The 13298-nt window shown below is 34.2% G+C and overlaps 1 protein-coding gene across 1 annotated transcript in view; it reads right to left on the bottom strand.

Annotated features, from left to right (window-relative positions):
- Positions 1 to 3860: 3860 nt before the first annotated feature.
- LOC132729122 (general transcription factor 3C polypeptide 1-like) overlaps positions 3861 to 13298 on the bottom strand; it is a 38960-nt gene continuing 29522 nt past the window's right edge. Inside the window, exons 21-25 of the mRNA XM_060714864.1 lie at positions 12672 to 12867; positions 11488 to 11638; positions 9630 to 9718; positions 4916 to 4999; positions 3861 to 3985 (exon numbers count right to left, since the gene is read on the bottom strand). Of these exons, the coding sequence (XP_060570847.1) occupies positions 3861 to 3985; positions 4916 to 4999; positions 9630 to 9718; positions 11488 to 11638; positions 12672 to 12867 (645 nt within the window). The remainder of the gene's footprint in view (positions 3986 to 4915; positions 5000 to 9629; positions 9719 to 11487; positions 11639 to 12671; positions 12868 to 13298) is intronic.

The following is a 13298-nucleotide window of genomic DNA, read 5'->3' on the forward strand; positions in this document are numbered from 1 at the left end:
AGGCGGCTTTTATTTGAACAAACTTGGTAGACCACTCACTAGAAATGTTTCATGCCAAATATCTTAGCTCTAGCTCTTTGGTTCTTTAAAGAAGATTTTTTTTAAGTTTTTATATATGCATATAGGGAAAATCAATGACCCCTGGGGCGGGGCCAATTTTGACCCTAGGGCTTTTATTTGAACAACTTGTAGACATTCACTAGAAGATGTTTCATGCCAAATATCTAAGCTCTAGCTCTTACAGTTTTGTTTAAAGAAGATTTTTAAGTTTTTACTATATGCTATATAGCGGAAAATCAATGACCCCCCTGGGCGGGGCCAATTTTGACCCCGGGCTTTTATTTGAACAAACTTGGTAGACACTCTTTTAGAAGATGTTTCATGCCAAATATCTAAGCCTCTAGCTCTTACAGTTCTTTAAAAGAAGATATTTTAAAGATTTTTTCTTTCGGTTGCCATGGCAACCAGATTCTGCATGGAATTAAATTCTTTGAACATTTTTTAAAGGTGACCACCAAAGGAACATTCCTGTGAGTTTGGATGAAATTGGCTCAGTGGTCTTATGAGGAGATGTCATTTAAAGCAAAAGCTTACGGACGGACGCCGGACGAAAGCGATCACAAAAGCTCACACCTGTCACTTTTGTGACTGGTGAGCTAAAAATGACATATGCTGGATATAATTGTAACAAATTGTAACAAATACTCTTTTTTTCTCTTCAAGAAAGAGATAGCAATAAGTCTATATATAAGCTCAGACAGATTAAAATAATGTTAATAAGAAAATGTTATGGCTACAAATTTTCATAGTTTACAATCATCCTTAAGAAGACAATGATAGCGCTACAAAGATCACTCACCTAAGATCCATTGCTAAAAATTTCATCAATGCAGTAAGATAATTATACCACATTTGGGTATGTCACTTGTCCGACAATCTGGTCAACATTAAAGGTGCAAACAGTAAAAGTTTGGTCAGAATGTACAAACATCATGCTGAGTGGTTGTTTACATACTGGTGGAAAAGTTTGTGTTCAGTCCCCCCATAATTTATTATAACAACATAATTATACTTACCACAGAATCCTCTTTTAAAGACCAGACAACTCTCAGCTTACAACGATCTCTGTATATATCCTTGTCTTTCGCATCTCCCTTCTCATACGGCTCTAAAATATATCATATAATACACTGGACATAATAATTGTACTTGTATTAAAGCTCTATATTTTATATCTATATAATCATGATTCAAATCTAATATGTTATTATAGCTTATTATTCGTCATTTATAGGTTTATTTAAAGCTCTAAATATATCATGACACGTATGGGGCCCATGAAATCATACTAGCATAATATCTAAAAATATATTTTATAACACATATGCTATAAAATCTATTGACTTTGGTATAGAAACTCTAATTTTATTTACAATTTATATAACATGGTATAAAACTTACTAATATATGATTCATTACACTTGATAACATGGTGTATGTATAGGTGATCATAATAGAACATTTGTATAAAGCTCTAAATTTATATTATTTATTACACATGGGCTATTAAATTTCATGAAGTAGAGCTATAAAGCTCTATATATAATATCATATATCTACTAATGGACATAAATCATATCTGTATAAACGTCCACTATAATATATCATTATACACTGACCACATAAATCATTTGGTATAAAGCTCTTATATATATCACATATGGGCATAAATTATACGGTTATTAATCTTTACAGAATAAAATCTATGTAGTATTCACGATAATTGTATCCATATTCAATTAATATAGTCACCATGTGTAAATCTACGATTTTACTTAACCCACCATTTGTTTAGTGTTAGATAATATAGCATATCACATAAAAAAACACATCATCGTGTGTCACATTATTATACACGCTATATCAATTAAATAATATGTATAATGTGTGCATTCCAGTTACACTTATATAATTACTACATAGCTTGACACACCATGATTTGAGCTATCCACCTCAACATTCTTACAATTCGATGGTCTTCTAACTGATTTTATGCATTAAATAATTAGGGGACCTTATAGATATATAGAAATCCCCCAAGATACTGTACTAATAATCATGTGAGAGTGTCTAGATAAATTATATATTTCATTTGATGTATTCAGATAGATTACTTATCACATAAAATACAACACATTTTCTATAAAACAAAAGGACCTCTGCAATTTTAATTGGTTGGCATCCAAATTATAATATTTATATATAATATCAAAGTTCTACTAACTTTTGCATGTAAATAAAAGTTATAGATTTTACTTAGCAAGAAAATGGAGGACATTCATAATGTTTTAGTCTTTTTATTAACATTAGAATTTTACCAAGTTTGGTAATAAAGCAAGCCATTAATCGCCAGAAATATGTCCATTGAATAAAAATGCTCCAATTGTTGTGCCACAAAACATCTATATAAACTATTTTGCAAATAAACAAAGCAGTTACACTACAAGTTACAAGTGGCACAAGCCCAAAATTTTCAATCTTAAATCTTACAATATACTTTCAATTAAAATACTTAGGTGTGTAAGTTCACGTGCTGAAAACAATTGATAGAAAGTTCCATGGCTCTAGCTGTTATACTCTCTACATTCACATATGACCACAGATATAAAAAATGCTATTTTTGCTTAATCATGGGCCATAACTCTGCTGATCATCAAGATATTTATCATCAAAATGTTTAGCTGTGTAAGTTCCCACATGCTGACAACTATTCTTAGCAAGTTTCAATCATTAGTCTTTGGAGCTATACTGATTGAATTTCATACAACACAAACTTTGTCTACGGATGGACAGAATAAAGGCAGATGAGTATGATTGGAATGGCAGATAAGGGCAAATCTTTATCCTCCAATAAATTGTTGAAAATAAATGATGCACACTACACAACATGAGACAGAGTGTAATTACACTAGCTTACAATGTGAATAATGTTGCTCAGTGCTCAGGTGAGCTATAAACAATCACACAGGCACATAGTTAAAGCGAAAAATAACTTACTTTTCTTTTTCTTCACTTTTTCTTGTATTTTTATACATCTCTTTTTCATAATTTACCCTCATTCTGCTGATTATTTCTGAAAATAAGTATAAATTACATACATGTGTAATTCTATTCTAATTATCAAGCTATACAAAATAAAGTAACAGTATCTACATGTAGCAGTGAATACAATACTACACTTCATCATGATGTATCAATGAAGATTTACATAAATACACATGAGCCCTTGACCTGAATTTCTGAAATAGACTTGTCAAGATTCCATTCTAGACCAGTTTATTATCAAACATCGCTTATTTTCCAAACTCCATCAGGATCACACTATTGTTTCTTTGAAACAAGAAACTTTATACTGAGAAATATCTCAGTACTGGTTTGTTCCAGGTATAGATTTGAGAGTGTGTCTATAAGCTTTTAGCTTCCTACTATATCAAATAAAATAAAATCTGTATAAACCAATGGACATTATAACATATAATTTATAAATATTTATCAATCATATAGTCAATGTTTTAATAGTTAAAAATCATTATTATGATATCAAATGATTCCTTTACTGATTCTTACAGTCTAGTGTTTGTGATGGAATAAGATGTTGTTAAAATCAGCACCAACAGACAGTGGAATAGGTATGTTTATATTACCAGTGTACATGAAGTATTGTTAACAATGAAGACCATTTACCAAATTACCATGCACAAGTCAAGATTTCAAAACTTTTGAAATTGCTGTTTCAACTATTTACATACTCATTTGTGTTATAAACAATACCAGGTTCAGTTACAACAATAAGTAACAAATTAACAAAGGTTGGTGGACATACTATGAGTTTTGGTGAATTCTGTATGTACCCTTCTCAGGATGCCTTTGCCCCCTTTATTTCCAGACACTTCTCTTGTAATCTTTTTCACAACTGAAGGTTTTTCTACAATGTAAACAAAAATAGGTTAAAAGGCAATGGCTGCTCCCTTACCTACATATTTGTCCATATACTTCAATGCACAATGGTCAATTAATAAAGGCATGAAGAAAAAATAAATGTAAGTTCTATTTGACCTTGACCTTGACCCATATGGCCCTTAAACTTTAGAGGACCAAAGAAGGTATCCATCTATGGCATAGGATTGACTTCAGTAAATAAATAAACATCACTTAAATAATCTACAGGTTTCTAATTACTATAATTAGCAAATAAGATATCTGAACAGTATGATTTATACATGCAACAAATGCCTTTTACATTAGCTGTCAAAACATAAGACTATCAAAGGAACAATTAAGTATATTATGTGAAAATTTGAGAACAATAAATTTAGGTCATTACACATTGTTTCTGACTCTGAGCCACTTATTTAAATACACAATAATGATTTATTTGCAAAAGGTGAAATATAAAATGTTGTAAAAAAATCCTTAAGTAATTTGACAGATTTTTGAAAGTTTAGAATTTATGGTAAGTTTTACTCATATCATGTTTCAGGTAAACAGACTATAATAAATTCAAATGTTTTTAATTTATTTTTAAACATGGTATTTGTATAATGATGGATATAAACATGTTTACTTTTTAAACCATTTTAACTCAAACAGAATATATTATCTACAAAGAGATCATCTTATATCTTCAACAAAATGAAATAACACAAAGAAAATAAAAGCATGTACATAATTATAGCAATATGAAACATTTGAAAACACTTTTTGGGTACCTCGAGTCATATGTGACTTTTTTGGGCCAGTCCCATTGAAAGCCACAAAAGTTTGACTTTACTCTATACAAAATGAACACTCTAACTCATCATGAACATAATTATTACAAATTCAAAGGTGAGAAATTAGCCCCAAATAAACTTACTAGGATCATCAGGTCTTTCCTTGCCTTTCTGTCGATTCTTATTAAAGAAGTCCACAACTTCCCTTTTACTTTCTAGGTCCAGTCCTGAAATGTCAATTATTCACAAATGGAAATGAAAATATTATATCAATAACTCTTAAATTGGCAGACCTCTTACCTTCAATGGGTAGTAAGAACAAGAATTTGTAACAGAGTTACCAACGTCCCCAGCCCCGGGAGTTTTATATGAAGCATAAAATTGTGCTATTTCAAAAGATTGAGGTATGGATCTCAGGACATTCAGTCCAAAATTATGATCAATGCTAGATCTGCAAATGTAACAATAAATTTGTTAAAAAAATAAAATGAAACACGGAATTTAAAAATCTATCATGTTAAGCTTTGACCTCTAAGTGTGACCTTGACCTTGGAGGTAGGGGAGCAGGTGTTGTGCATAACATAACGTCTTATTATTGAGACTATTTGTGCCAAGTATTTTCAAAATCCCTTGAACTATGAAGAAGTTATAGATTCGACACAAAATATACCCTAAAACAGACTATGTAAATCTTTGACCTCTACGTGTGACCTTGACCTTAGAGGTAGGGACACAGATGTTACGCATGACATATCATCTAATCATTGTGCCTATTTGTGCCAAGTATTTTCAAAATCCCTTAATCTATGAAGAAGTAATGGACGGGACAAAAAATATACCAAATAACAGACTCTGTTAACCTCTGACCTCTAAGTGTGACCTTGACCTTAAGAGGTAGGGGTGCAGGTGTTGTACCTGACATATCAGCTTATTATTGTGACTATTTGTGCCAAGTTATTTCAAAATCCCTTGAACTATGAAGAAGTTCTAGATTCGACACAAATTATACCCTATAACAGACTATGTTAATTTTTGACCTGTAAGTGTGACCTTGATGTTGGAGGTAAGGATGCAGGTGTTGCGCATGACACATCCTCTTATTATAGTGACTATTTGTGCGAAGTATTTTCAAAATCCTTTGATCTATGAAAAAGTTATAGACCGGACACAAAATATACCCTGTAACAGACTATGTAAGTATTTGACCTCCAAGTGTTACCTTGATCTTGGAGGTAGGTGACTGGTTTTTACGCATGACACATCATCTGATTATTGTGAACAATTATGGCAAGTATTTACAAAAGTCCTTCATAGATAAGAAAGTTATGGACCGGACACAACATATACCCTCAAATAGACAATGTTGACCTTGAATGAGCAAGTACGACCTTGACCCTGAAGGCACGGGTCTGGTTGTTGCGCATGACACATCGTCTTATTATGACAAACATTTGTGCCAAGTTATCTCAAATTCCTTTGATAAATGACAAAGTTATGGACCGGACACCAAATATACCCTGTAACGGACTATGTTAATATTTGACCTCCAAGTGTGACCTTGACCTTGAAGGTAGGTGACTGGTTTTTGCGCATGACACATCGTCTGATTATTGTGAACAATTATGGCAAGTATTTACAAAATCCCTTCATAGATAAGAAAGTTATGGACCGGACACGACATATACCCTCAAATAGGCAATGTTAACCTTGAATGAGCAAGCACGACCTTGACCCTGAAGGTAAGGGTCTGGTTGTTGCGCATGACACATCGTCTTATTATAACAAACATTTGTGCCAAGTAATTTCAAATTCCTTTGATAAATAACAAAGTTATGGACCGGACACCAAATATACCCTGTAACGGACTATGTTAATATTTGACCTCCAAGTGTGACCTTGACCTTGAAGGTAGGTGACTGGTTTTTGCGCATGACACATCGTCTGATTATTGTGAACAATTATGGCAAGTATTTACAAAATCCCTTCATAGATAAGAAAGTTATGGACCGGACACGACATATACCCTCAAATAGGCAATGTTAACCTTGAATGAGCAAGCACGACCTTGACCCTGAAGGTAAGGGTCTGGTTGTTGCGCATGACACATAGTCTTATTATAATAAACATATGTGCCAAGTTATTTCAAATTCCTTTCATAAATGACAAAGTTATAGACCGGACACGAAAGTGTGACGGACAGACGGACGGGCGGACTGAGCCTATTTCTATATCCCCCTTTTTTCTTCGAAAAGGCGGGGGACAATAAGTAACTATTATGACAGTCACAGAGAAACTGTTTTTGTAATGGTATATGAATAAAGAAAAAAGTAAAGTACACAATTGTAATATGGCACTATGGTGCCTGTGTGATTGTTTATAGTTCAGGCCATTCATCTGCATCCTCCCCAGTTACATCCGCTGTACCCCAGGGGACAGTACTAGGTCCTTTACTGTTCCTCCTTTACATCAATGACCTACCAAGGTGCCTGACTTCCATCAGCCGCCTTTTTGCTGACGACAGCCTGATCTACAGGAAAATCAAATCAGAAGCTGACGCATTAGCCCTCCAAGAAGACCTAGATAGACTCCAGGAATGGGAACGCAAGTGGATGATGTCTTTCAATCCCAGCAAATGTGAAGTCATACACATCACCAAGAAAAGAAGCCCCATCATTTATGCTTACAAGGTCCACCAATCAACTCTACAATCTGTCAAAAGTGGAAAGTACCTTGGTGTCAACATCGCAAATAATCTTTCATGGAACATACATACAGAATCTACCATCAAAAAGGCCAACAACTCTCTATCATTCCTCAGATGAATCATCACAAGCTGCCCACAAGACATCAAGGCCCAGGCCTACAAGACCCTTGTTAGACCAATCCTGGAGTACGCAGGCATAGTCTGGGACCCACACACAGCCACCAACATCAACCAGCTGGAAGCTGCCCAAAGGCGAGCTGCCCGATTTGTAAAAGGCGATTACAAAACTACCAGCAGCACCACTGCAATGATGACAGACCTAGGCTGGCCAACTCTACAGCATCGCCGCTCCAATGTCAAGCTAGTGATGGTCTACAGGATCACGCACAACCTCATAGCCATCCCAGCTGCACAGTACTTCCACCCCCTGACACTTGGTGGCCATGGCTACGGACACAGATTCCATGTCCCATTCTGCAGAACAGACACCATGAAGTTCTCCTTTGTACCTTCGGCCATCCGCCTGTGGAACCAGCTTCCAGAGCACCTAGCCACAGCAGTCAACCTTGAGGCCTTCAAGGGAGGACTAGTCATGGGGCCCTAATATGCCGGAGTCGATTTTATTTTTAACATGTTCTTCTTTTAAATCTGCACTTATGCGCCGCACAACACTTTGTACATACACCCTGTACGTCAATGCTCCAGAGTGGGTTATGTACAGTATTGGAAGAAGAAGAATTATCTTATAAAAATTATGTAAGTTTTCGAATATTTTAACAACCATAGTCATTATAGTGCAAAATGATACAAAACAAGATGAATGTGGCCTTGACCTTTGACCCCTTCACCCAAAATCAATAGTGCCCATCTAATGGCCAAGACCAATGCACCTGTAAAGTATAAGGATAAGGAACCGATGTGTTGTCAAGTTACTGGTCAATGGGAACATGAATGGAGTACATGACTATAGCAATTACTCTTATTTTCTAGCTAACAAATTGCAGAATATTAAACCTGCAGAAATAAGTATTCTAAGAGATGCAGAAACATATAAATGTATTATCATGATGAAATATAATTTAACTACTTTAATTAAAACTAAAACTATCACTAAATGTGAACAATACCCCCGCAAGAGTGCTTCGGCAATGAGGAATGTACTAGTAACAGAATACCTTGTAAAAGAATTGAAATAGAGTTATGGATGTGAGCAATTAAAGATAGTTGTGGTTCTTGTATGTTGCATTTCCTTTCAATGTGGTTGACCATTGATGAAGTTGCTCTTCTTGAGCACTGCACTTTCTCTCATTGCACTTTCTCTCATTGCACAAGCACCGGAGTAGAACCACCAATGTTCCGTAAGCTACCTTCTTTTATTTAATCGATAGGTAAGTATGTGCAATACTAAAACTACAACTATCACTAAATGTGATTAATAAGCCCCGCAAGACTGCTTCGGAAATGAGGAAGTAACTAGTAACAGAATACCTTGTAAAAGAATTGAAATAGAGTTATGGTTGTGGGCAATTAAAGATAGTTGTGGTTCTTGTATGTTGCATTTCCTTTTAAAGTGGTTGACCATTGATGAAGTTTTATTGAATTACTCTGTAATAAGTCCAGAAAGTGTACGCTTCTTGAGCACTGCATTTCCTTTCACTGTGCTTGAGCATTGTATCAAGTTGCATCAAATTCAAACCATTAGTTTTCAAGTTATGCTCCAGACAAGGAAAAGTAACAAAGGGCAAAAACTCTGTAATTAGTAAAGATGGAGTTATGGTTCTTATGCAATGCACTTCCTCTCAATGTGCTTTACCAGTGTATGAAGTTATATTAAATTCCAACCGTCTTCAAGTTATGCTCCGGACAAGGAAAATGCAACAGACAGCTGAACCAACCGCCTGACCGACACAATAACCGACCACCGACAGACTCCTATATACCCCCCAAACTTCTTTCCAGGGGGTGGGGGGGGGGGATAATTATATGATGATAAAAATATATATACATTTGTCCATGTGTACATCATTTTTACATAAAATTGAAATTAAAAAAATTACAATAACCTCTAAATGAAGCAAGCTAGGATTGTTTTTTTTTTATAAAAAGCAATTAACAATGATTTGATTAATTATCAATATAAAATAAACAATAACCTCCTTTAAGTCCAACAGCAATAGACAGTTTCCTGTATTTTCTATGTGGTTTGAGCACACCAGAGTTTGACCAGTTCTTCATTGTGTGACTGAAATATTATGTGAGAATCATTCACCATTAAGAAACGTACCAACTGAATACACCTTTAAATGCATATGTCACCAGTGCAGATCCAGATCAGCCTGCACGCTTTTCAGTTAGAATACTTTCTTTTCAATATAAAAGTGAACAGTGGAGAGCACAGATCTGCAGGCTGAGCTGGATCTAAACTTGTCCCATATGCGAAAGCACGTACTCATGGAGTAAAGGTTTAATTAATTAATGACCATCAAACAATGGTAAACATAACATTGTGTTCAGACTTCTAATCTATCTAGACTTCCCACACATAAAACATATATCCTTTTCCACGTCTGATAATGTTGTAAAAAGTATATACATGTATAATCAACAAATCATGGTATGGCTAGATTGTTCTGGGGAGTACAACGAAACATTGGTGATGGATAAGGCAATCATTCAATTCCTTTTTTAACAAACCACATGTGTGAAGATTCAAGTGAACACCTCAAATGATTGTGGATATAGAACTTGCAATAACCTGGCTATTAAGGAATATTCAATGTTTACAAGAGGACATGATTCAGTAAAACTTGCAGCTGGAGTAAAATAGGTTTCTGTTGTCATAACCTGTATTACCCTGAACATGTGATAACAGCTTAAGTGGTCAAAGTGATATTAATTTAAAGCAGCACACCTCCAGATTCATACTTATATTCGTGAAAATTTTGAAAATGTTTCAAAAAGTGTAATATTGTAATGTGAACAAAGAAAATAATTGTTTACATTGCAAACAGCACTTACAACCAATGTTAACTACCATAAAGATGTTAAAATATGCAAATTAGCCCTGCATTAGTAATGCAGTAAAATATGGTGAAAAATACCAAATAAATTTCTACTAAAAAAACAAATACAAACATGTATTGATGACTTTTTTTAAAAAATTGTAGTATTAAAATGAAACCCTGTACTTAGTCTCGAATTTTCCAGAATTCTATTGAGAGAAGGCCATTTTTGGCAGTCCCTTGAGTAATCTCTTAATTCAATGTCCACTGTATCACAAAATCGGTCATAAATCACATACAACATGGAAATTATTACTTTTATCTTGAATCTTTTTTTGTGTCTTTTTTTAAAATCTCAGTACATTATTTCTCAAGCTTGATTTTCTTGAAATATTTTGGTTCATATGGAGGCATGCAGCTTTAAGAACAAGAATCAGATATCCCTCTTACTCTTAGAACCAAAAATTCGCTGTAAACATGAACACATCTTGAAACGTTTTTATCCAATGCATTTAGTCTAATGTACCAAAAAATGAAAATCTCATTTCAACTTTTACTATCATATTTAAATAGAGAATTGCAGGTTTTCAAATAAGAAAGTAAAGATAACATATAGCATTAGAAGTTGCCTGAATGTGGAGATATTGGCAAATGTAATGAATCTATCTGATTATCTGTCTATTATAAACACAAGCATTCTGTTGACACATTAAATATCAATCAAACATAATATTGTGTGTTTGTTTGTTTGATTGGGTTTTACATTACACAGACACAGTATAGGTCATATGGCGAAGTTCCAGCTTTACTGGTGGAGGAAGACCTCAGGTGTCCTTCCACACAAACGGGCACCTGAGTAGAACCACCGTTGTTCCGTAAGCTAGCTGGATAGATTCCTCACATGAAAGAATCCAAAGTCCCTGTCGGGATTGGAACCCACATCAGTGAGGGGCAAGTGGTTTGAAGCCACTTCACCACAGACGCCCCAGCAAAATATTGTAAAGTTTACCTGAACAAAGAGGAATCTAAACCTGCACCTCCCCTACGATCACCAGGTAAAACACCAACATCTTTCACTGTTTCTGGATTATATGCTGCACTTGCTTGCTTCAAGGATTTTATTTCAAATGTTACTTCATCTTCAAGGTCTTTATGAACCACTGAAATATGCGAAATACAACAACTTGTCAACAACAGCAAACATACAGTTAGGTGAAAGATTACTTAACTTAGGCACTGAACACATTTGAGAAAAGGTGTTGATACATAGCTTTAGGTACTTGTATAAAATCTATCACATACCACATACATTTTTATGAAAATCTTTCAAAGGCTGAAAGAATGGAGGCTCAAACATTTGACCTTCAAGAGTAACCTTAACCTGACATGGTTGATTCATACTGCTTTAAAGAGGTTTACATCTAATTCAAGTTTATGAAAATCCTTCAAAAGTTATAGGAAATAAGCAACAGACAAAACAACCCATTCCCTTCATAATTTATGGAGATACCATCTTCAACACAAAAACCTAACCAAAGTGTAACGGTAATGGCTATGCCAACACCTACATCAGGATGATTACAATAGCTCTCCCTATTCTTCGCATAGTTGAGCTGAAAATGTTTTCAAGTCACACAAATAAACAGTAAGGTCGACATCTCTGTGTACAAGTATTAACAACTTTGAAAAAGAAACCCTCAAGAATGATTTAATATTCCCTATTGTTTCAAATGAAAGAACAATTATAAAACCCCTTCCACTACTCTGTGGGGGTTTATGAATTATAGCTATAGAATTTTATAATAGCGCCATAACAGAAAAAAACAACAGAAGAATGCCCTGATGGTACTGAATTTAAATTACTTTTGTTGAGGTCAACAAGAAATGCTACATGCTTAATGTATAAGCTCTGTGCATTGTAGTTTCTGAGAAGATTTTTTAAAATTTCATCTTTTAAGTCTATATTTAGCTCATGTGACCAACTGATACATTAGACTGGAACAATTTATATAACTTTTGTAGATGTTTGGTCAAAATCTTGATATTAAGAATGAGATGTTATTAAAGAAATCTTGGTAACATTATGTAAAGCACAAGACAGAAATCATGCTATAAAAAAAGCTCACCTTTAACACAACTTAAAAATTACATAAGTATTGTATTGGAAAGTAACCATTAACATGTCAAACTTACTTGATTTACATCCTAGATTACTATTTACTGCAGTAATCTGAAGAATTTCCCAGTATGTCTGCAGGTCACTTAAAGTATCAAAGTGGAATTGTTTCTCTTGGAAAACATGACCTTCAGGAGCGTTTGTTTTGTTGTAACCCTTTAACGATAGCTTTGTGTCTAATAAGGAAGCATTTTTGTGCAGGTATATGAACATCTGAAAATAAATCATAACATAATACTAGAAAACAAAACAAGACCATGATATGTAATTTTGTCAGGTTTCAGGTCTCAGAGTCCTATTAAAGACATAAATTGCATTTAACAATAAGCTAGAAGATTACGCCTCAATGTTAATCAGGCATATGCTCAGTCGACGTTACAACCACAGTGTAACTTACAAAAATATAGGATAGTTAAAAGTATTAAACTAATTAAAATCCAACTACATTGTAAACTAAAGAATGGATAATTCTGGAAACATAGTTGCCAGTGTTACAAACATTGTCATGTGCTTAACAGAGGAATGATTCATAAAACAATAATCATTAACCTTATATGTCAGACGGCTTATTGCAGGCACATTTTAAATGAAAGTAGGTAGATTCTAATTTGTAATCTTAAATTAAAAGGGGAGAAAACTCTTGA

Source organism: Ruditapes philippinarum, unplaced genomic scaffold (assembly GCF_026571515.1).
Source record: "Ruditapes philippinarum isolate M1 unplaced genomic scaffold, ASM2657151v2 ctg3616_1_1_1_1, whole genome shotgun sequence".
Taxonomy (NCBI): domain Eukaryota; kingdom Metazoa; phylum Mollusca; class Bivalvia; order Venerida; family Veneridae; genus Ruditapes; species Ruditapes philippinarum.